Source organism: Astatotilapia calliptera, chromosome 8 (assembly GCF_964374335.1).
Source record: "Astatotilapia calliptera chromosome 8, fAstCal68.1, whole genome shotgun sequence".
NCBI lineage: Eukaryota > Metazoa > Chordata > Actinopteri > Cichliformes > Cichlidae > Astatotilapia > Astatotilapia calliptera.
The window spans coordinates 19302524-19326009 of NC_137429.1; the positions used below are offsets into that span (position 1 = coordinate 19302524).

At 39.3% G+C, this 23486-nt stretch overlaps 2 protein-coding genes across 2 annotated transcripts; both read right to left on the reverse strand.

The window, feature by feature from the left end:
• Positions 1–85: 85 nt before the first annotated feature.
• Positions 86–15256, reverse strand: LOC113028521 (vesicular glutamate transporter 1-like). The gene is made up of 13 exons (XM_026178858.2): positions 14761–15256; positions 8703–8955; positions 7557–7675; positions 7344–7458; positions 7153–7240; positions 6949–7035; positions 5273–5409; positions 4679–4828; positions 3470–3602; positions 2615–2725; positions 2366–2493; positions 2197–2266; positions 86–2071 (listed from the first exon to the last, which is right to left on the reverse strand). Exons 1-13 carry the CDS (start codon positions 14820–14822, stop codon positions 1779–1781), a joined length of 1746 nt encoding a protein of 581 aa, XP_026034643.1. The 5' UTR covers positions 14823–15256; the 3' UTR covers positions 86–1778.
• Positions 15257–16622: 1366 nt separating this feature from the next.
• Positions 16623–20348, reverse strand: LOC145430315 (uncharacterized). Its single transcript, XM_080305150.1, has 4 exons — positions 20247–20348; positions 18690–18903; positions 17620–17769; positions 16623–17216 (listed from the first exon to the last, which is right to left on the reverse strand). The coding sequence occupies exons 2-4, from the start codon at positions 18889–18891 to the stop codon at positions 16987–16989; spliced, it is 582 nt and encodes a 193-aa protein (XP_080161276.1). The 5' UTR covers positions 18892–18903; positions 20247–20348; the 3' UTR covers positions 16623–16986.
• Between the last annotated feature and the right edge of the window lie 3138 nt (positions 20349–23486).

Below are 23486 nucleotides of genomic sequence, written 5' to 3' on the forward strand. Positions count from 1 at the left end.
CCGTCTGATATGAAAGGTTAAAACATTAAAATGGCAGCAATGCATAAGGGTAAACTGCCAAATATAAAGATTTGTGACTACTGTGGAAGCTATCACCTCTAAGCTTTATTCTTCAGTATTTTTCCACATTCCTTTACACATAGATTTAGTTTATAATTAAGAACAGAACATTTACCAATAAATGAATGAAAAATGACAGAAATAGTAAAAATCCTAACATTTAATATCAATCCTATCAGTAAACAGTACCATCCCATTACTAGTTAATGACTAACTAGATACATGACCACATGTACTAACAAAGATAAATTGTACAGAGAAATGCCGTTGGGATTTTCAGCATTTTTATTAACTGGTCTTGGTTTTAATTGATATTTTATGGATTATTAAACACACATGAATTCAATTTAAAGTCCATCTTTAAATGAGAGCGCTACAAAACTGATCCCACAGCCTCAGCTTGGTGCTGTTTGTGCTTTGCCACTTCACTGGAGACAGCAAACTGCTTCCTCTGATGCCAGCCTCAAACACAGATGGAGCAGAACAAAATAATACCAATAGAGGACGTATTAGATGTTAATCATACAAAGCAAAATTCTGTTTTTGCAAAATTTCTTTCTGTTTCTATTTAGAAATAGAAATAGAAACAGAAAGAATAGAAACAGAAAGAAACAGAAAGAAAAACAGTTTCTAACCTAAGAGTCTAATTTTAAAAGAGGATGTTTATGTTCTGGAGATTTAAACTAATCCTATATGCTTTTTTTCACAGTATGACAGCTAGTAGGCAAGGTAGTAGTCCACTACATACAGTGGTTAAAAACTGCATCTAAAATGTCTATGTAGACTTCCCAGAAAGCCAGATGTGGTGTTATTTGCGGATGTTCAGTTCCTTTTTCAGTGGATGAATAAACCAATACTACAGAACATTATATATTGTGTTGTATTGGCACATGATTTTTTTTTCTAAAATGTGCACATTAAGGACAATAATGAAAAAGAAAAACAAAAAAACAAAAACCTGTTGGGGCCAGGGGCAGAGACAAGGGGTGGCCATGGGTGGCTATGTTCAACTATATATTAATGGAAAAATTACATCCAGAAATTACTATATCTTCAGCAAACTTGTTTTGTCATGAATGAGAGTATCTCAACAGGTGGTTGCAGATCTTTTTTGTTTTGTTTTTTAAATCAAATAAGGGTGAAAAATAAAAATCAAACAAATATGTTATTATTCTATGTAGTAAATGTACCATGTGACTAGGAAGACTAATACATAAACCTACAGCAGGTTGTTTCTCTCTTGGCCACCCCTATGAAAAATCTTGTCTTTGAAACTAATCTGACAATAGATATCAATTTCTCCTAAAAAGAAAAGTCAGTGTGATCATTGTGCGCCTAAAGATGTGTAATCACGAGTGATTAAAATACAAATAAGAGGCATAGAAATGAAATCCATGTCATGTCAGTCCAGTTTCTACAGTTACAATGACTAAGCATCAAAGAACGCCACACCAGGCCTAAAGCCGTCCTCCGACATGTCTGAAGGTGGGCCGGTGACACCATTCTGCCACACAGCGTATAACGACTGCACTCATGCACAAACACATTTTACGTTTACTACTGTCTTCATCTCTACTGTGCAGTCTCTGTGAAATTCTTAATTTATGATAAAATAGTCAGACCTGCTGAAAATTGTCCATCCCCACATTCCCACCAGTTTTTTAATGCCATTGAGTGAAATTCCACATTGCTGATAAACTGTGTCTGCTGGCTTTACGTTATAACTCTCGGTCGCCCTCTCCTCCGTAAAGATAATTATTGGTTCCGGCTGGTTGGACATACTCCTCAGTTTTGTCCCAGTCTGACACCCAGCCTCCTCCTCCTCCCCCAGCCATGCCCCCTCCGTTGGGATCCGATGCCTGGTTCGTGGCTCCGTAGCCCGCTCCACCGCTTGTGCGGTACAGTTCTTCCGTCTCATTTGCAAGCTCGTCCTCGTCCAGGATCCCGCATTTCTCGTCACTCAGCTGCTCTGGCTCTGCCCAAGATTGTTTCTCTCCAGATGCAAAAATACCTGCAGCAGACACACAAACTCACTGACTGCTATAGCTGACAAGTATACAGAGTTTTGCTGAATTTTCCTCATTCAGAATTTTTGTAGTTGATCCGGTTAAGCACAAGAAAGGAGACTATGCATACCATAGAACATAACACCTCCATAATGAACGAGTGAGGCAATAAGAAACACGCCCTGCCACTCTTCTCGCGTCTACCAGGGAAACATGAGAGAGAACCATGAGAAAGTTGATTACACTTACAAGCACACATTATTATCAGTTAGAGTCACAAATTCAGAAACAGTTCTCACCTTATGCTTTGTCATGGCACCGACTATAAGTGGGCAGACCATCCCAGACAAGGTGCCTACGCCGTTGGAGATACCCATGAGGATACTAGCATACCGCGGTGCAATGTCCAGGTGGTTGACATTGAAACCTTGTGAGGAACCATTAATATTATTACCATCTTGTGATAAAAACAGAACTATGTAGCTGCTTAACTTTCAGTCGCATATCATTTATGATTAAAATCTTTGAAGGAACACTTCATATTTCACCTGAAATGGCAAAACCAGAGAAACCCACAGCCAGGACCAGGAATGTAATGGCAATGCCTTTTGTGTGTGAAAAACCAACTACCAGCAGCAAGGTAGCCTCCATCCCAAACCCTGATGCAAGCAAGCAAAAAACAGACATATAAATAGTTTTAAAATATAACAGTGTGAGTGCTTATTTTGTTGCCTTGTGTTCACACTTTTCGCTAACCGAATGGGCCTGGAAGTCTTGTCGATTGGTTAGAGATAAGTGCCTTGCAAGCTTCTGCATTTCACTTTGGTGTTTGCTGTTTGGTTTCTCTGTACAATGTAAAAATAGCGGACAGTGGCAGGGCTTCTGTTATTGGTGAGTCATCATTTGCCTTATGTGGTAAATGACTTCTCACCACAGTCGTGTTACTGTGCTTGTTTCTTCAGTGTCGCTTGACTCACTTCAAAGTTAGCGCATGCAGAAAACAACATAAAATTCAAATAATTTTATGTAAGATTTTGAGTATGTGCCAATTTAACCTCTCAAAATTAAAGGACCATATATACCCTGCTCCATAAACAATTAAGGGAGCACTTAGTTATTGCATTGTCAGTCTGTCCAGTTTGGAAGCATAACCTGCAGCCCTTACAGGCTGCACAGATAATGAGAGTCCATGAGCGTGGCATGAGAGCTCGATGTCCTTGAATGGGACCTGTGCTCACAGACAGGTGCTGTGTCGATTGACTGGCATTTGCCAGTTATTCTTCACAGATGTGAGCACGTCCACATTGCCCTTGACTTCCCAGGCTGTTTCTGTCCTGTCAAATGTGATTGTTTCATTTATGCAAGTTTTCGTTTTCCCTTCCCTTTAGTTGGTTCTTTCTTACCTCCACAGTTCATTAGCTTCCTGACATTCGTGGTGGTCATGATGTGGTTGCATCGCAAATAGTCAGCAATCTGGCCACCAATGGGCACAATGATGGTCATAACCAGATGAGGAAGAGCAGACACTATCCCCACCTAGATGAGAACAAGAAAAAAGCCTTAACAGGTGCAAAACATCCATGGAAGTTGGCACAAACAGTGCGATCTCTGCCATGTTATTGTACGTACATTCTCAGAAACCTGGGTAAGGAAATATTTTACATTTGGACCCAAGACTGTTCACCACTCTATCGCAGCAACTTCTGTCACTACAGTTATAATCTGCCTGGACTGGAGCTCAAGCTAACGTGCTTATGAGGCACAGAAAAGTACATATTCATATAGTTTCTTCCAGACTTTAAGGTGCAGTTTTGAAAGACAAACTACATTCAAATACAAAAACAAATTTAGAAAACTCTTATTTTTCACCAAGATTTTAAATAAAAATTTAAGTTCATTAAAGGTCAAAGTTGAGCTTGAACATAAATGTCAGCAGTGTAGAAATAGCATATGCAAAAGCATGGAGAGAGGTGTACAACACACTTTTTATTTTGTCAAGATAATGCTCTGAGACATCAGAACGATGGCTGACATCAGGATCTTGTAATAAAAAATTCAAGGTCCAGGATCCTTCCTGCGGAAGGAACATAGAGAGCATTTCCTGTCAATGGGCAGTTGCACTCTGTGCATTCTCCTGTTGCTTATTTGCAGCAGGGTGGTGCAGACCATTGTAATGGTGCCAGAATGGCTCTAGAAATCCTCCCTAAAGCCGTTGTTCTTCTGGTACTCTGGTTTCCTCAGTCAAACATACAGGATATTTAATTAGTGATTCTAAATTGGGTGTATGTGTTAATATGAGACAAAGCTTTGAATGACCAATAACACTAAAATAGAAATGCTTCAGTGTAACAGCCTATAAATGAATTGATATTAAAAAAAATGTTCCATAGAATAACACAATTTAAAAAATTCAATTTTAGTAAATTAAGGTGAAAAATTGTTGTCAGTGCTTCATGATTTGTCAATATAAGGTGTGCAAACTGCAATGGTACAAATGAGGACATTTAAATTTACCACTGCAGTGGCAAGACACGCAACCAAAGCTGCAGTGATGTCCTTTATTTTCTGATATAACTGCTGAAAGGTTTTTGCTTGTCGGCTGCACGTGTTACCTTGCTAATTTCAAACCCAAAGACCTCCTCAAAGTAAGCAGGCTGGCTGATGAGGAGCAAGTAGAAAGTCCAGCTTCGGCAGAAGTTGGCTACGATGATGGCATACACTGGCATGGAGGTAAAGAAGGCCCTCCACGGTGTGTTGAATTTCTGTAAGGGAAAAATGTGATGATGATTTTAGTGATTTTGTAAAGAAGTTCTCTGATTTTGTCTCAAACGTGTATAGCTCTTTGCTTGAACACGTAACTAATTAATTTCTTAAATGTTTTCCTTTGAAACAAACGAGCATCACAAACGACAACAGAGCAGGGTGTGTGGAACTGAGTTTTGCTTGACTGCAGATACAGAAATGAGTGCTAACAAAGAGTTTCTAAATCTGTCACTGTGACAGATAAACAATTGAGCTTTTGACTCAGTGTTTGCTTGTTTATCATCTCCGTTATCTCACTTTGAATCAGCATATAAACTCATCTATTTTTAAGAGGGTTTTTTTTAACATGGTTTCATAGCAATCCTGTAAACTAGTGAAATGCCCTTGAATGAAGTGCAGTGTTTTAATTGAGAGATCTTGAGAAATCTGTTGCATGTACTGACCGTTACTGTAAATTGGGCTGACTCGCCAATGCTTTCCTCAATGTATTTCCTCTCCTCCTCGGTGATGGTGGGGTGAGCTGCCGGACTTTCATACGAGACCAGGATCCAAAAGCAATACCACATAACACCAAAACTTCCTGGGGAAGGAACAGGCAGATTGGAGAAAAAAGATTATTTTTTTACACACTAACTCATTTGTTATTACAATACTGTGCAAACAAAGACCAGTCATTTCTTTAGATTCTTCTTCCAAGTAGCCAGACTTTGCTGTAACTTTTAAAAGTGGTCTTGAGCAATGTTTCTTTAGTCTTCATGAGTTTTTCTTTAGACGTTGATTACTTTTCAGGCCAGTTTTTGTACCCGTGCCTGACTATGTTCAGAAGAATGTGTTTATTTGTTAAGCCACGTGACACTGAGCTGATCCGACTCGAGGGATGAACCAGTGTTGTGTCTACACATTGCTAGTACAAATAATTTGCTCCATTTCTATCCAAAAAAAATATTTTTTTCCACCAACAAAGTGATTCGCAAAAACCTGTCTGCTGAATCTTTAAGCACTCAAAATACTTGAGATGTGCTGAGCATATCTCAGCATGCTGTGCAGTGCTTCCTTTAAAAGTTTTGCCGAAACTGGACAATTGCAGGTCAAAAGAGGAAGCGGCACATCTAAAAAAAACTATCAGCAAATGAAGGCGATCCGAAAGTCCTTAAGAAAGAGTAAAAACGTTGGTAGCACTTCATAAAAGTGTCACACGGTAAAATAAGTGCTTAATTAAACATTTATATATCATTACTCCTCCTTAGTATGTGCTTTATAAATACAGATATGTTTATCTGTCTGTTATTGTTACATCATGTACAACTATCACTGGTATTACATCACTACTAATAATCATAATAACATTCATAATAATATATCTGTTTTTATGAATGTCAAACTAATGAGGAGTAATGCTGCAAAAATAATGAATTAAGCACTTGCTAATACCTTAATAATGCCTAACACTGTGACTTTAAGTGCTCCCAAGAAATACATCAATCTATTGTTCACTGAAGCTTCAACAGAGTTTGTCTCAGTGGGAGGGTGGCTGTCAAGAAGACAGAAGGGAAACAGGGAAAACACACAGTTGTGGATTGGCCTCCCCAAGTTTACCTCAGCACTAATTAGGAATGTAGGATCCCCAGAGAACAAAACAAAAGGCAACCAACATCCAAAGAAGAGCTTTGAATGTCCTTCAAAGAGTTCAGATTTTGTGTGCCAAAGAATCAAGGTAGTCAAATATTGACTTTCAACTTTGTTACAATTGTACTGAACTATTGAACTAAAACTGTTTTTGTCACATATGCTGTTTCAATAAATTGCTGCGCTGTCGAAAAATAAAAAGAACTAAAGCATTGCTCAAGATTCGTTCCACGGTACTGTGTCCGAACGTATAACAGTTTTGACACGACATGTGGTGTAATTTCTTTTTTACCATGAGACTACATCCTTCTGGTATTTATGGCGCTGGTCTGTTGTGGTTTTCCTTTTCTCATAGTTTCATTATGAGTGAGGCTCTACTGTGTGCGTTCAGTGTCGTCGCAAGCATCCGTATTTTCAGTTAGCTTATTAGAAAAATGCATATTCATTCCAAACTGAAGGGTTTGAAATGAGGCCCAGGTTAAAGGCGTCTTACCATACACATAGAAGACAGATGACCATCCTGAGTACTGGACTAGGATTCCAGCTAATGGCATGGCAATCACAGCACCAGCATAAGAACCTAAAACAGGAAAATTTTGATTTTATTTTGATATTGTTTAGATATATTTGTTGTTAATTGTCTTAATCTATCACACATTGTTTGCAGGCAGAGCAGGGCCACTGATCACGGACTCACCACAAAAGGCTGTTGTTGCCAGGCGACTTCTTTCAAGAGGTGGTGCCCATTTGGCCCAAATACCATGACATGCTGGGTATGAAACTCCCTGTGGGAATAGGAGTAGAATGTAGGAATTTGCATGATTGTAAATAATCTCAACTGCATTATGTAAACAGAAGCACATTGCACTTCAGGGGAGAGAGAAGCACCTCCACAAGTCCTTGAAAGATCCTGACAATGATAACGCAGCCAAAGTGCATACGAGCTGCTGTAGGAATGAGCATGTTCAGGAAAGATGTTGCCACTATAGCAAAGCCAAACACCCTGAAAAAGAAACAAAACACGGAGAAGAAATTACCCCATTGAATATGCTGTGCGACAAAAGCTGATTATTCCTTGCACGGTGCAGGAGGTTAACAGACCTGTTTGCTGCAAACTTTTGACAAATGAACCCTCCTGGGATTTGAGTTACAATGTATCCCCAGAAGAATGAACCGTGGATCATTCCCACCGTTTCAGGATCCCAGTCAAACTGTGCTTTCTGTTGGGGCACACAGTAAGACACATAATTTAAAATCATATCTGGATATGTGCAGATGAGTTATTCTTTCACTTCTCAAAAGCAAGACTGTATTTAACATCATCTAAAAGTGGACATTAGATAATTAACAGTAAATAAGAACCATAAAAAAACAGATGCTGACCACTACTGACATCTGCTGACCAGCCACAAGTATTCCACCAGATCTCTCAAATATATCAAACATTCACTAGCTGGGCCCGCGTCCTCATGTTAGGTTTGACAACGTTTAAGTAGGTAAAGGTGAATGCTTGGACACGAATTGAGCTGCGGTTTGGGGGGGGCCTCAAAGGGAACTGCCGGCGGCTCCCAGGCCTGGCAGATCCCCGTGTACTAAATAGCATTGAAGAAGTTAAAGAACTGAAAAGGGGAGGGAGGGTGAGACACGTAAACAAGAGGGAATAGCTTGTAGAACTGGGGGAAGCTATAGATGAGAACCGGAAGCAGTGTGTTTGGAGGCGTGGTCCAATACTTAATATCTAATTATATCAAACAGCTGGAATTGGAATAAACCTTTTTCATAGCCAGTATTTTGTTTTTACTCTGACTTTGTTTGATTTGGTGGGTTGGTTTTTAGGATGCCTGCATTGTTCAGTCCTGGTTAGTTGCGGAAATTTGCTCTTCTCTTTATGACTAGTTAGTTTGGGATCATAGGAGGTGCTGCCTTCAGGTGATAATACAGAGAGAAATCATTTTCATGAAAGTACTGCTGTGTTAGTTTTAATAATCTGACACTTTGTTACGCTTACTCGTGTTTTATCATTCCAGTCAGTGTAACATTTTCTCATGTTGTTAAATCCTAACTCAGCATTTTATGAGTCCATTGGACATATATAGTCATATGTAGGGTACCTAGCACAACCCCCCATGGCCAAAACAACCTTAAAACAACATAAACATAAACAGTCATATTACACAATATGTAATTTGGCTGTGTCACTTCAGGGGAGAATTTAACATTAACTCAGACTCATCTGCTGTCACTCACCACTATAACCTCCTTGTTGTCTTTGAAGATGGTGTGGCTGTTGACCATGCTGACGATAGCCACGCCCAAGTTACACCGGATACCGAAGGAGATGCAGAAACCAATGCCAGAGAGGATTGCGATGATGTAGCGCCTGGGCAGACCGAAGCACGTGCAGTCCACCACAGGCATCTCCTTCTCCTCCACCAGCTCTGGCCGGCCCTCTGCCGACAGCTCGATGGTCTCGCCATTTTCCTGTTTCTTCTCGATGGCTCTGAGAGGAAAAGTGGGTAGATTAAAAGTGTCATCTACATTTAGGTCACTTTATTGTTCCTGTATCACAAATCTGACAAGTTATCTTTGAAGAGGGGGTAGATAAACTGTATTCTTTAATAAAGACAAAAATATTTGTATTTCTTATCTCTTAAGCATAACTTGCTAAAGAAATAACCTTGAAAATACACAACAAAACACTCTTGCATGCAAATGAGTCATTTCAAAAAGCTTTCTCCTAGCAGATAGTATTGTTTACTGATTTATTTAAGCTAAACAATGATTCATAAGTGACAGGAAATAACTAGGTTCAACAGTTACTAAGTCCTGAAAGCCTAATGCATGTCATTGATTTAACTTCGGAGGAATCAGTAAGTGAGCCTGAGGTTTTCCAATCTCCTGCTGGCACAGTGAAAACAGATCCTGAAAAGCTTGTTGACTGACAACTTGGCCTGATGAAAGTGAGTGGGTTTAGATGTTCAGACAGTCCTCTTGGGTGTCTGTTTGACTGCTAAGTCAAGCATCTTAAAAAAAAAAATCACAGTCAGCACAAATGTCCATTAGCATCCCACTGCTGGGACCTGCTGTTAACACTTTAACTTATCACATTAAGTTAATACAATCAGGATTTCTGCGCTGCACCCTCACAGAAACCGCCAGCAAAAAAGAAAAGCCTAAAGCAAGCTGCTCTTCTGCCTCACTGCAAAACCCTTAGAAACCACACGGACTGTCAGCCTCCGACAAGCATCAAATATGCATCTAAATGTAGCAGTCATCTATTAAACATGACATGTGAAAAGCTGAGTTGTAAGATAAGACCACTGCAGGTCCAGCTCCGATCGCAGAGATGCACAGAGTATGGCTATACTTCGCCAAAGCACATCCACAAACTCAAACCTGCAGCTTTTAGCCAAAAATCAACTGTGCAAATGTAGAGCAGAGATCATGGGAATGTTTTGTTTGACAACTTGTACTGAACAAAAGGAGATTAAATGAACCAGATTAGCATTCATAACCGACTCTTCCTGATTTTTAATTACCCACAATTTTGACAGGTTAGGAAAAGACTAGAGCAGGTTATGATACTGTAAATCACATTCATTGTATGATTACATGGAATGCAACAAACACTTCAGTGAAACAGTGACAAAAAAAAAAGCAATCATGGAGGCAATAATCAATAAAAGTATCAATAAAATCTAATTTATATTGGATGTATAACTATTTCCAGTTTTATCTTCTTAGGGTCAGTGCATCTAAAAGCCACAATAGTTTCTATGTATTGTTTCATGTTTCAGAGGTGGACAAGTAGGAAGTGACAGATCAGTTTTTAGCTCATCCAGCTAAAGGACCAATGAGTTCATGATGCCGTTGGTCTAGCCTGTTAGAGCGTTAGTCAGATCACACTTGTTATTAATCTCTGGCTCTCTTCTACAGCAAGTCCTTCATCCTGTCTTCTTCCTCTGCCCCCAACCAATCACAGCAGATGGTCGCCCCCCCCCCCCCCCCCCCTTCCTGTTAAAATGGAGTTTTTCCTTCCCATTGTCGCCAAAGTGCTTGCTCATAGGGGGTCATATGATTGTTGGGTTTTTTTCTCTGAATGTTTTATTGTAGGATCTACCTTACAATATAAAGCGCCTTGAGGCGACTGTTGTTGTGATTTGGTGCTATATAAATAAAATTGAATTGAAAATGTAAGAATAGATTTTAGTGAAACTTAAAACATTGATCACCTAATCATGGTCAAGGTCACATTTGCCATTTTACAGGCAGTATCTTATAAATTGTGAAACATTGAGCTGGATGAGTTACTACATCACTGCCCTTTAGGTTTTATATATACATGTGAGCAGCTTCTATTGACCTGGATCAGCCATGCAATTTGAAAACCTCTTCCACTGTTGTATACGTCGCTGTGGTAAATGTGATCACAGTGAACCTCTGATGCATCACCATACTCTTCCTAACCAAACAGACATTGTGATCATTGTAATTATTAAGGAGACTGAAGGATGGCGTGAGACATTCAAGACCAAACACAAACAAAGCTGATAAAATTATCCAAATCAAAATATGCACACAAAATAACCTTTCACACGCTGAATTTTGTACAAAAAAACCCCAGTCCTGATGGCACATTTAAGTGATTCTTATGATTCTGATGCTGTAATATTTTTTTCCTAGATTTAAGTGTATTTTTATCTAAGGTCACTGAAGGTTGACAAACAAAGGAAATCGCAGAAGTGACTAGGACATATGACAAAACACCTCAGGTCAAAACACTTCCCAGATCTCTTTTTTTGTTGTGAGTAAATCTGTGTGTCATACTTGCGATATTCAACAACATTTAGAGCTTGTTCATCTAGTGGCAAAAGCTTTTATAAGTACATCTGTTGTGTAGGCCCTGGAGTTAAGGCAGTTGTTTATATCACGCTATGTAATATATTTCCTGCAGACTTTAAAATGACATGGTTATTACCAGAGAACTGCTGTGAGGCCATTTGTGTTCCTGCCAACAAATCTGTCCAGAACATTCATACAAAATACCAACACGATTGAAAACAGCTATGCCGTTATAAAACATGCTCTGTTGGTAACTGTAAGCAGGGGTTCCAACAATCTTCAACACCGATCAAATATTAATGATTTTCGTTGTTAAATTATTAATATCGCTGGCTCTCTTGGACTATTTCTGTCTGGGCTGGCCTCTCTCGTCTTTCTTCCTGTCTCCTTTTCATCTTTAACTCTGCTCCTTACCGGCATCTCCTCTGACTCACACATATTCTCACACATAATTCACAGCAGTCCTTCCTTATTTTACACCAGTTTATTTCCCTAGTGTCCATATATGTAGTTTTTTTTCCACTAGCTGTACACTTGTAGTGCTTTCGGTCTCACTTTACAGTAAAGCTCTCTCTACTTATGATGTAATTTCTCAACATTTGCCATGTAATTTTTGTCATTTTTAAGCATCTCAAAACACAACTGACATTTTAAAAGGAAAGGTATTATTAACACTGAGCATTTCTATGCAATTAACATATTTTGGGTATTTTAGAAGAAACAGCCAATGATGTTTCTTCTTCTTACATTGCAATTGCACATTATTGTTAAGGGCATAATGTGCATAATAGAATATCATAAACACCCCTTCTTTCATTCTAATTACACATTGTTTTGGTGCGCAAGATATAATATGCTTCAGAGTTGTCCTATCTGATTAAGGGGGCACTCCAAGTCATTTATTTAGAAGGTATGTCCACCAGAAAACACAATAAATGAAGTATAATGCAACAAAATGTGGACAATCTGAAAAGGGGAGATTACACCATACAGCCAAAACTGCTAACAACACTGTGTAAAGGATGAAAACGTGTCTGTATTGCCTTAAAGTTTTGTATTATATTAGAAATAGTCACATTATAAATTGTGCCTCCTTCTAAATTAATCTAAAGGTGTTCAACACTTCAAAATGCAGGTCTCGTTTCCTTTAAAACCTTGCTCTGCTGCACTGACATTTTAGACTCATTTGGAATCAGTTAGTATTTTCGATACTGAATATTACACCCTAGACTAATTGTGGTGAAAGCATTTTGACAAATTATACTATAGGTCAAGGACTTTATTATAAAGGGCCACTATATTTTTAATTTTATACTGTATCAGTTGCAGTGACTTTTCATGACTGACCCCAGGTTAAGGAAAATCCGTCGTAATCCCTAAAAGCTGCCTGACCTTCTCTCCCTTTCTCCCGTTACACCTTGTAGAAAAGCCCAGATTGAATCATTCCTGTGGAACAATTGAACTCAATCCTAAAAAAGTAAAAGTTCTGAATATTGGAGTATAGCAGAGCTGAATTCTATATTTCCTAAATCAATACAGTTCAAGGACAAATGTAGGGCAGACCGTCAACTCGGACACCTTGGAATAATTGATTAGATAAGAGAAAGTTGATGGTCTGAAAATGCTCCATGGCATTAATACAAACTTAGTGAACTAAGTCTCCTAATATAAAATGTTAAAATATCCTCTATCCGCTCATGTGGCAGTTATAACGGACGAAGGAAAAAAGTATTAGAGAGTTAATCATAAAATACTCTCGAGGAACGAGTTTTCCAGGTAAATGTTTTGAGGATAAAACCTGAGATAAATAAGAGATTCAGAGTGTCTTTGAGTCAAATTCCTGCTTAACCTGAAAATAAAGACAAGTACCAGCTGTCTACTGTGATCACTGACTGAAATCACAGACGATCGCGTGACTGCTAATTTGCGCTAATCAATTTTGAAAAGAAGAAGATGACGCTTGAGAAGTAAACATCAGGCGGAGAGTTGTATAATAAAACAGGCTAAAGGTTTAGTCATTTACAACAGGTAAATAAAGAGTCATTTTCGAATGTAAGGTGCGGATTTCGCGTGCGGAGAGTCGGAGCGGTCAAGCAGGCCGGTGAGCCTTTTACGCAAAGCAGCCAGGTACAGCACGTGAGAGCAGTGCGCTCCAGTGAGATGACCTGCGCTCTCTGCCGCAGGTGTCCTAATCCCGGCTATGAAGGGGGGGGGTGCGCGGGCGAGGGACAAGATGACAAGCTATGTGGCTACTAGAGAGGAAGAGAGACGTGGCCAAGGTGTACGCCCTGCAGGGATTTACGTGGGCCGACAGCTTGGACGGGGAGATGCTATTTCTGGAGGGGATTTAAGTGTTTAGACGCTGCATCAAATCCCGAGAGAAAGAAAGGGGAGTCCACCTATGAGTTTCTTGCTATCAGATAACTGCCCAGGTTATTACACGCTATTTCTCAGGAGTGCCCAATGAAGGTTTTTGCTTTGTTTTGTTTTTTGCCACCGAGTGTCAACGGAATTGGTTGCACTGTCGCTATAAACCTATAAAAGTGTCCCAATAAGTCATTAAAATGATACCGAGTTCTTAAATGTCTGTTTTTCTGTTATTCTAACCGATATATAACAAGTTCTTATGACAAAATAGCTGTTTTTTTGAAAGAGGTTACTGTCTACCAATGAGATGTGAGATGACCGGCTTCTTAGGCCTGCTTTACGCTAAACACACAGTTCCTCTTTGAAGAATAATTCGAGCAGATTATCAACATTGTCTAATCTCTAAAAATGGTAGAAAGTGAAACACAGAGTTTTATTAGTCTTTCAGAAAATTCCAGATGGACACCCCCTCCCCTCACTCACACACACACACACACACACACACACACACACACACACACACACACACACACACACACACACACACACACACACACACAACACACACGGTGTCACAGTGTCTCTGTAATGTGACAATGTAAGAGCACGGCAAGCTTAGGAGAAATGGATCCAAATATCGATCCAGCGCGTCATCTTACACTGAGAGAACATTTTGAGCCTGAAATGTAACTTCATTCTGTTTTTTTGTTCTTCGGGAACAAAGAATGATACACACTGCTTATAAAAGAGAGTTTGAAAATCAATTTGGGTTTCTTTTTTAATCTCTTATCAGCTACTTTAAGTCGCCAGTGCCACATACAGCGAGTTATTGTGTACACATTTCTTATATGAAAGATTTATAAGCGGACACATATTTCCATATTATTGATTCGGGCCTCTGGACATTATATTTCTTTAAATCTTCTTAATAGAAACACTGATAGACTAACAGGCCATGTTTCAGCATCAGTAAGAATGAACTTCCCCTCAGGTCCGCAGCTTAACCGCTAAACACAAAGCTCCTTTTTAACATTAAAGGTCATCCAGCAGATGTTTCTGCTCTGTTTCTGTTCCCCGAGGAGGAGATTTTACATACCCGTATATTTTCCCAAGAGTTTTGGCTGCCACGGCCTTAAACCTGTCCGGCCGGACCTCCATCCTCACGTCTCCAGGACCGGCCCAATGTGCAGTCTCTGCGCGCTCCCGACTGAGCGCACAGCCTTTCTCCTCTGCTTCCCGGCTTCTTGCTTCTTACTCACATTAAAAGAACCGATTTGGTTGGGTCACCAGCTTTCGTAACTCACGCTTTCATGTGAAACGAGACTCGTAATTAGCGACAGACTGTCCAGAGATTTGACTGAGCCTCCTTCAAGTCCCTTTATATAAAACCAGTCGAATATGCATGTTCAGCCCCACTTTTCCGGATACCCTGTCCAAACAAACTTCGTCACACTGTTTGGTGTCCGTAAAGGTTCACAGAGAGTCGTAGGCAACTTTCGATAAGATTCATATCCAAACGTTGTCTCTGGCCATGGTCCTGAAACAGATTACTGCTGCCGCTAATCTCTCCAAGTGTGTAGTGAGAGGAAGGTATACGGCACTTCCTTCCTCGTTTTAAGCACCGACTATCCAAGCCGCGGCTATTCTTGGACTGCACAAGCCTTGAATGGGGAGTTAGTGTAAACACTGTCCCACCAAGAATATTAATAGAGTTTCTGGGTATTTGTAAGAAGGTACGCAGACTCACCTCGGGACAGTGGTTGTGGATTAGATTGCAGGTTTTTTCGCGTTTGTGACCAGAAATAAATTTTAGAAGGATTGAAAATCAATAGAACATCACAAATGGAGGAGGCGAGTCTTGATCTCTTCATGATCTGCACCTTACCAGCAGGGACAGAGGCAGGGCTGCTATATGTCATTATAAGTTAATGGAGTCACTTATTTGGTGCGTATTGGCGAGCTGCTTTCTTTTCGAGACATTTTTTGTTACATATAGAAATGTCTAAACTAGCGTAAAACAGGCTTAATGTAACTGTATACTGTAGATAGAAAAAGTGGAAAAAGAAAAACTGCATTGAAGTATTTTATGTATGTGGGTCGGTCTTTTAAAATCACATTTTCGTTTGTCCATCAACAAAAGTGTCAGTATTGATTTTATCTTCCAGTCTCTTTACACTGGAAGTGCTGCATATACAGCTAGGTTCATGAGGATTTGGACAATAGGAGCTCTTTTTATAAACAGTCCCTCATTTTTAGAGGCTCAGATGTAACTTGACAACTGAGTGAGAAGCAGTTTCGTGGCATTTCTTTACCTTGAGAAACTCGCCATTGCGTTCATTGTTTTATAACTGTGCCTGATTGTTGATTTGGCCACTCATAAAGTTGTTGCTGCTTCTCTGATAGATTTATTTGGGCTTTTTTTCCCAACCCAACAATGGCTTCCTTCATATTAACCAGCATCTCTTTGACAGTTCCAGTGAAAACTGCTTAAAAGTCTGTCATTAATCTTCAGCCTCTGAAAATGTTGAACTTTGTTTGGCTTGAATTTCCTAAATGTAATGTTATTTATGTTTGTTAAACCCCTGAATTAAAGCTGAAAGTCTGCAATTCAATCACATCATGGTTGTTTGATGTAGGAACCACTGTGGTGGTGTGCAGAGACACTATAGAAAATCTTCTTACTATCTAAATATTAAAGATGTACCTAACTTTATATTTTCAAAATCATCAAATATAAAGTATTATACATAAAATATCAATTCTGAAACAGTAGTCAAGATAGTTTTAAAGAGGCAAAACACCTTTCCCAGTCCAAGAGTCTGTATTCCTTTAACATGCACAGATTAAATCAGGCGTGTTAGGTTTATTTTGCTTAAGTCATTAGTTAAACTTGCATTGCAGCTCATGAAGTAATTCATGGAGCTGTAATTGTTTATCACAAAACTCGAAAGACATATATTTTTTTTAATTTGGAGAGTTTATTTTCTAATTAGAGGGTGGTGAAGCTTTGATAAGATGCTGGAAATATCTAGTTTATTATGTGTAATAAACAAAAACACGGCAAAAATGACTACAGTTCATGCATATGACTGTGAATGAGAATAATGGGCAGTGAGGTTAAAGGAAGTCATGATTAACATTAACAGAACTGGATGTGAAGGCGCCGTATATCGCTAAGCTGTGCCTTAGTTTCCTCTTTATTTTACTGCTGTTGAGTAAAATCAAAAATGAGTCTATGTGTACAAAAAAACAACACAAACATTCAAGTAACTGTAACTACTCCCTTATCCATCATTCAAAAACAGTAACCTACACAAGCATGTCATATGTAACTCTTCTCCAGATCCTTTGCTGATATAGTTCTAAGAGAGCGAGAGGAGAGGAAGAGGGCAGGCAGGGGCATGGCAGATGGAGGAGGGGACAAACTGGGTGGGACAGAAATTATGGATGGAGTGTCCGAGAGGGAGCCGTAACCGGCTTTCTGCAGGTCCATTACACTGGAGCTGACGGAGGCGTGAAAGAACACAGGGGGGGAGTCCAGGGAGTCTGTGTCTGCAGACAGAAAATAAAATGCACTTTTAAAAGTTTTCTTTAAATAGAAAAGCTTTTTTAGATTTTAGCCTTAAGATAATGTAAGGACAAGACTCCAAAACAACAGAAAATCAAACATAATCAGTCTTGTTTATGGCGTATAAATTACAGATTTGCATTTCCACACACTAAAGCATCACTTTGCCTCTAAACAGCAGCAAACAGGAAATGCTTTGCTATCAACAAATCAGACAGAAAAGATGAGAGAGTAATTTTCCCGCTGATGATAATTTATAAGTGTCTTATAAGTGTTGCTGTTGACAGTCTCTCAGGAATAGTTTCACATGCTGCCACACAGGTTCTGATCATTTCTGTTTCCCACTCAAATTGAACATGGTTCTACCTCAGAAACAATCAAAGCTACCTGGGTCATTGTTGAGCTGGGTGTGCATGTACTGCTGTTTGGTGTAGAACTTGTTGTAGATGCAGTACACTGCAGCCATCAGAGCAAATGTTCCCATGGCTGCTGCGATGAACAGACCCACTTTGGCGTTATCTTTGTCTACAAGGGCATCTGCAGAGGCACAAACACAAGACGGTGTTCATCAGAGCTTTCACGTAAAAATCCTTTTAAAATTGAGATGGACAGGAATTCAGCATTTAGCACTGCCAATTCAAGCAACTGCAATATAAAAATCCTAAATAGTTCCCAGAAGTCTAATTTTTCAAACAATACATGTGCCATTTGATTATAAACACTTTACATTTAGCTGTCCAAACTGAGCCACTCAGATATTTTCAGTGGGTATAACTTAACTTTCTTCCATCTCTCCAATTACTTGAAGTTAATGTAAACTCTTCTGTGTTGTCCAAACTAGTCAGCCTGTACTTTTTAAATTGAACTATAAGCAGCATCACATTGTAATAGAAAACATATTATTTTTATATAACAAAACATCAGTGGAGTGAACTTGAAATGCACTTGACAGCACTTCAGTTAATCATAGCATGGATCAATCTGCAGTCTGTAAGCTCTTACTGAAAACATTGAACTTTCCATATACTCACACAGAACACTGCAGTGTTAATGCATTAAAGTGCAGACTGAAGCTGACAAATAAGCGTCGGCTGGTCATTGCTGTTGCTCCCCTTTCTTCCTGTCTGTCTTGAAAAGATGCAGTGATCCCTACAACGGTGTAACCCTGCACACGTTGTGCTCTGCCCAGCCTGACATGGCTCATATTGATGCTTTCCTATTAACCCTAACCAAAGGTGATATCATGATGATATTAGGGCCATACACTCCTATTGAAAAGTATATATCTAACTTTGAGTAGTACTTATTTAATCTAAAAAAAATTGTTCAAGTTTTTTTTTTTTTTTTAAGGAAGAATTTACATGGATTTACATGGTACAATTTTTAACTAATTATCTTGTCTCACTGCTGGATGGCAGTGAACATGAAGCTCTCTTCACCAGTGTTTACACACTTACATGTCCGCATTGCGTTTAAATTATTGGTTTCCTCCTTTTGGAGTAGGTCCCTTATGTGTGGGGGTGGAGGTGGAGGAGGAGGAGCTGCTCCTGGGGCCTTATGGGCGCTGATTTTCTGCTCAGACTCCAGCGTGCTCTGGGAGCTGCTCAGTGGAAAAATAAACAGGAGACACAGAGCCGCCAGGCACGCCATGTTGGTCATCTATGAGTACACCTACAAATAAAAACAATGCTTATAATAAAAATAATAATAAAACACAAAACCTTTGCTTCATTAGTCTGCATCTTACTCATGTTAAAAGTGAAACATATACATTACTGTGCAAAAGTGTTGAATCATCTCTTGTTTTTGTTTATGTTTTGGTTTCTTGAGCAATAGTTCTTCAGGCTTTCTGAAGGTCTTTCAAAGTTTTTCTTTGGTTTTTCACTCACTTTCAGTCGTGTTGTATACCTGACCTGTTTTTGTTCATTTGGTAAGCCTTTTAATAGTTACCTATGACTCATTCAACCATAAAAAGGCACATGACTCAATGGATGAACCAGTGTCTTGTCTACAAATAACATACAACTTACACTGAATCTTTTAACACTTTATTACTAGTAGTTTTTAATTTGTTCCCATTTCTTTAGTTGGATCTTTTTTTTAATGCCAAGGCTAAAACAGTTTGACAGGCATAAAATTGTATTTTTGCACCAAACGGGGGATTCTCAGTGCTATTGGTTAAAAACCTGGCAGCTAATCTGCAGTATGTGCTTAAGAATTTGGAGGAGACTTTTGAGGATAAACTGAAGAACAGACAAAGTGCCAAACCTAAAAGAATGCCCATAGCAGATGATTAGTAGTCAAGATAAATTCTGAGGGACGCCAAACCACACAAGAACTGGTCTGAATATCAGGAAACAGGTTTTATGGAGCATTCATTTTTTAGCATGGCAGTGATCCCAGAAATACTGCCAAAGCATAACTGGATAGAAAAACACACATTGAAACACTATCAGTCATGGATTGGCCTCCCCAGAGCTCGGACCTCAACATTACTGAAGTAGTGTGGGATCCTTTTGACAGAAATGGAACAAAAGGTAGCCAGAATTCAAAGGAGAGCTTTGAATGTTCTTCAAGAACCCTGGAGAACTATTCTTGAAGACTACTTAAAGAAATTGCAGGAAAACTTCAGCCTGTGTTGGAGAATAAAGGTGTCCGAGACAAATATTGGCTTTCACGCACATTTGAATTGTACAAACTGTGCTCTGTATACTCGTTTGCAAGTTTTTCAGTAGATTACTGCAACTATTTCCAATTTTCCTAGCAAAATATAAAGAAATTAGGGATAATTCAAGACTTTTGCGCAATACTGTGCATTGTACAACAGTTATGGTGACAAACTCAAATGATCAAAAGAGAACTGCAGATGCTTTCTTCTACAGTAATAATTTTCATGTTGTAAACCAGACCCATTCCTGCTTTAAAAACATATATCTGGAACCATTTAACTGTCTATCAAATATTCACTTACTGTGACAAAATAATAATAATTAATATAAATTATCTGTGCTTACCTGAGGTCAAACCAAGGCTGCCGTTTTTCTCAGAGTTGGGCGTTGGTCCCTTCCCCCCTGCCTCTCTCAACAACTGAGCTGAGACTGCATCCAAGACAACTGAAGTCCCCAGACACTGAATATTTCCAAGGGGACATACGTGAGCACGCCCAAGCATATACATGTGGCAAGTGCTAGGTTCAGGTAGACACAGATATCTTTTTTCCATTACTATGACTTGTGAAAGTTCAAAATATCAACCTATTTGCTAGTATTATTCTCTAATAGATATTTTTTAAAGTAACTGCATAAATCATACAGAACAGCGTTGAAACTACTGCTATGCACAAAGTCTGGAAGAGTCTGGACAAATATGAACATTAAAAAGGTGTCTGTGAAATTCATGTATTCTTTCATCATCTGTAGTGATTCAGACAGATGCTAAATAATGTAGAAAGTAGAAAGCATGTACAATCATAAAGGTGGAGTTATTATGCCTGCTTCCAGCTCCAAATTGTCTTTCTAACTCATACATGAGTTGCTTTGCATGATTTACAGTTAATTATAATGTTTATTTTTCTCATACACCTTTACACCTTAGTTTATTTGCTAATTTTTATTCCCTTCAGTCCAACTTTCTCCTGATTGGTTGCCCCTCGCGATCCAAGCAGCAGCTGTGTGAGCCTGGTTTGGTCACAGCTCAGAGCTGTGTCTCTGTTTTTGCTGCTGGTTGGATGAAATGGTTTTTGCAGCACACTCAGGTAGCACAGGTAGTGCAGCTCCTCTATCATGGCACAAGAAGGTTTGCTGTGTCTCTGAGCACACTCTCAAGAGTGTGGAGGAAATAAGGAGATGGGCCAGTACACTAGAGTAGCTGGACAGAGCAGCAGAAGGGCATCAACCGGGCAGCAGAACCGATATGTAATCGTTTGTGTGATGAAGAAAAGGAGGAGCACAAAATGACCTCCAGCAGGCTACTCAAGTTTCAGACCATATTGTGGGAAACAGACTCTATGACTGTGTCACGAGGTCTTAACGTCCGTTAGTGGGACACGCGATCACAGCCCAGCACCACCATGTAGCTTCACTGGCTTTCACCAGAGAACACCAGAGCTTTCAGTCCAGCCAAGGAATGCTGTTCTCTTCACAGATGAGAGCAAATTCATGATTAATAATACGGCAGAGCACTCCCTGAAACATCATCCAGCATGACCGGTTTGGCAATGGGTCAATCATTGTCTAGAGAGGTATGCACACTGGCACTGCTCCTCCTGCAAGACCAGATACTGCTGCTCCTGTTGCTGAGTTGAGTCCTCAGCAGAAGTCAGTCAGGAAGATCGTCTGTGTCCAGCACCTGCTAAAACATTTTAAAGACTGTTTTGTTGTAGTCGCTCAAGTGCATCAGGTGAAATGGAGTCACTATGGTTGATGCTTCCTAACTGCACAGACTGATATCTCCGAAGTTTAACTGACTGTGTGATATACTGCAATGATTAACAAAGTTATTATAAAAAACTAAAGCTAAACTAAAAACTAAACACTGTAGTCAACTAAAATAAAAATGAAAACTAGGCTTTTGGAAAAAATATAGCTAAACGAAATTATTTTGTGAACTTAAAATAATAATATTTATATTAACAAGAAAATGTACTCTGGAAACAGAATCTGAACTGAGCTACAATAGAAAAAGTTGAAATGAAATAAAACTACTGGTAGCCTCAGGTGCTACACCTCAGCCTCCTGACAGGGGGCGCAAGTCTTCATGAAGTTGTAGAGCACATGCCTGCCAGGTCGCCTCTGAATTACCTGTGTCACCACAGGCAAACATAATTCACTAAGTCTTAATGTATGAATGCTCTTAATCTTAATCACAGTCTGTTCTTACATGTATTGTCAGGACAGCACACATCACCACACAGTGTCTGAACTTCATTGCCTGTTTTTGTCAAAGATCTGTTTAAACTCATTAACTTGTGTTCCCAAGATTTTTCAGAAAACTTGACCTTTAACCTTTACCTTACCTTACCTTTAGTAAATGCACTTATGGCAGAGGTGTCAAACATAAGACAAACACTCAGACCCACTGGACTGATTTTAAAAAGGTCAATTTTTGTGTGTTGCCTACCGATTAAGACCTCCCCCCTTGTCATTAATACGACACCAAGACGAATAAGATGTAGATGAACAATAAAATGATAGAAAGTTCCCATTTTTTCACTATCTATAATAAAAATTTCTGACAAATTTGGCAATGAATTGACAGAAATTTTCCTGTCATTTTATATTTATTTCTTACAATGAATGTTTAAAGATGCATGCTGACAGACTTTTTTCACTTACTACAGCAGCATGTATTTATCATGTGGGAAAATTGCACTTCTTTTTCAGGATTTAAATGTATTAAATGTGTAGTTACACTCTGAATATTAGGAGTGAGCAGACGTACAGCCCTTTCAGCTTAATATTCTGACAGTTAATCATCTAAGCCAGGGGTGGGGAACTCCAGGCCTCATGGGTCGGTGTCGAGCAGGTTTTAGATGTGTCCTTGATCCAACGCAGCTGAATTACCTCTTCAACAAGTCTTGACGTTCTCCAGAGGCCTGGTAATGAACTAATCATTTGATTCAGGTGTGTTGACCAGGGGTAAGGACCCAGGCCCTTGAGGCCTGGAATTCTCCACCGCTGATCTAAGCAGTTTGAACCTTAACGTGCCTGCAGCCCTGCAAGAACTCTCAGACTATTTAAGGACTGAGGGATAAGAAAGAGAAACAAAACAAAGAAAAGCACTGACTGTTCTCTTTATCTGAAATTAAAACACGGATTTGAAAGCAAAAGCTACAATAGACCCACCCCCTCATGTTTCATTTCACCTGCACTCCTGTAAATGAGCTGCTGGGGATTTATAGAAAATGAAAAGTATTATGTTCTTTCTTTCTGTTACAGCTGGAAAGAGTCAGAAACAGCTTCTACTCTTTCCAGCTGTAACAGAAAGAAAGGCTGTAAGAAAAACAAATGTTCATATTGTCGTTGTATCATTTTTGTTGTAGCTGCACAGACATTTACCTCTCGGCGGGTCTCGATATGCTTCAACTTTCCCAGAAAAATAATTGTGCTGATGGGCAGCAACACCCAGCAGGTAGTGGAAAGAGCATGTTTTAGTAAAGAACGGGACAGCAGAAATCTACACTTTTTCTATTATCTATCAAAACTTTATGAACTTTAAAACACGAATGAGATGCTAAAGTTTATTAAGAAAAGAAC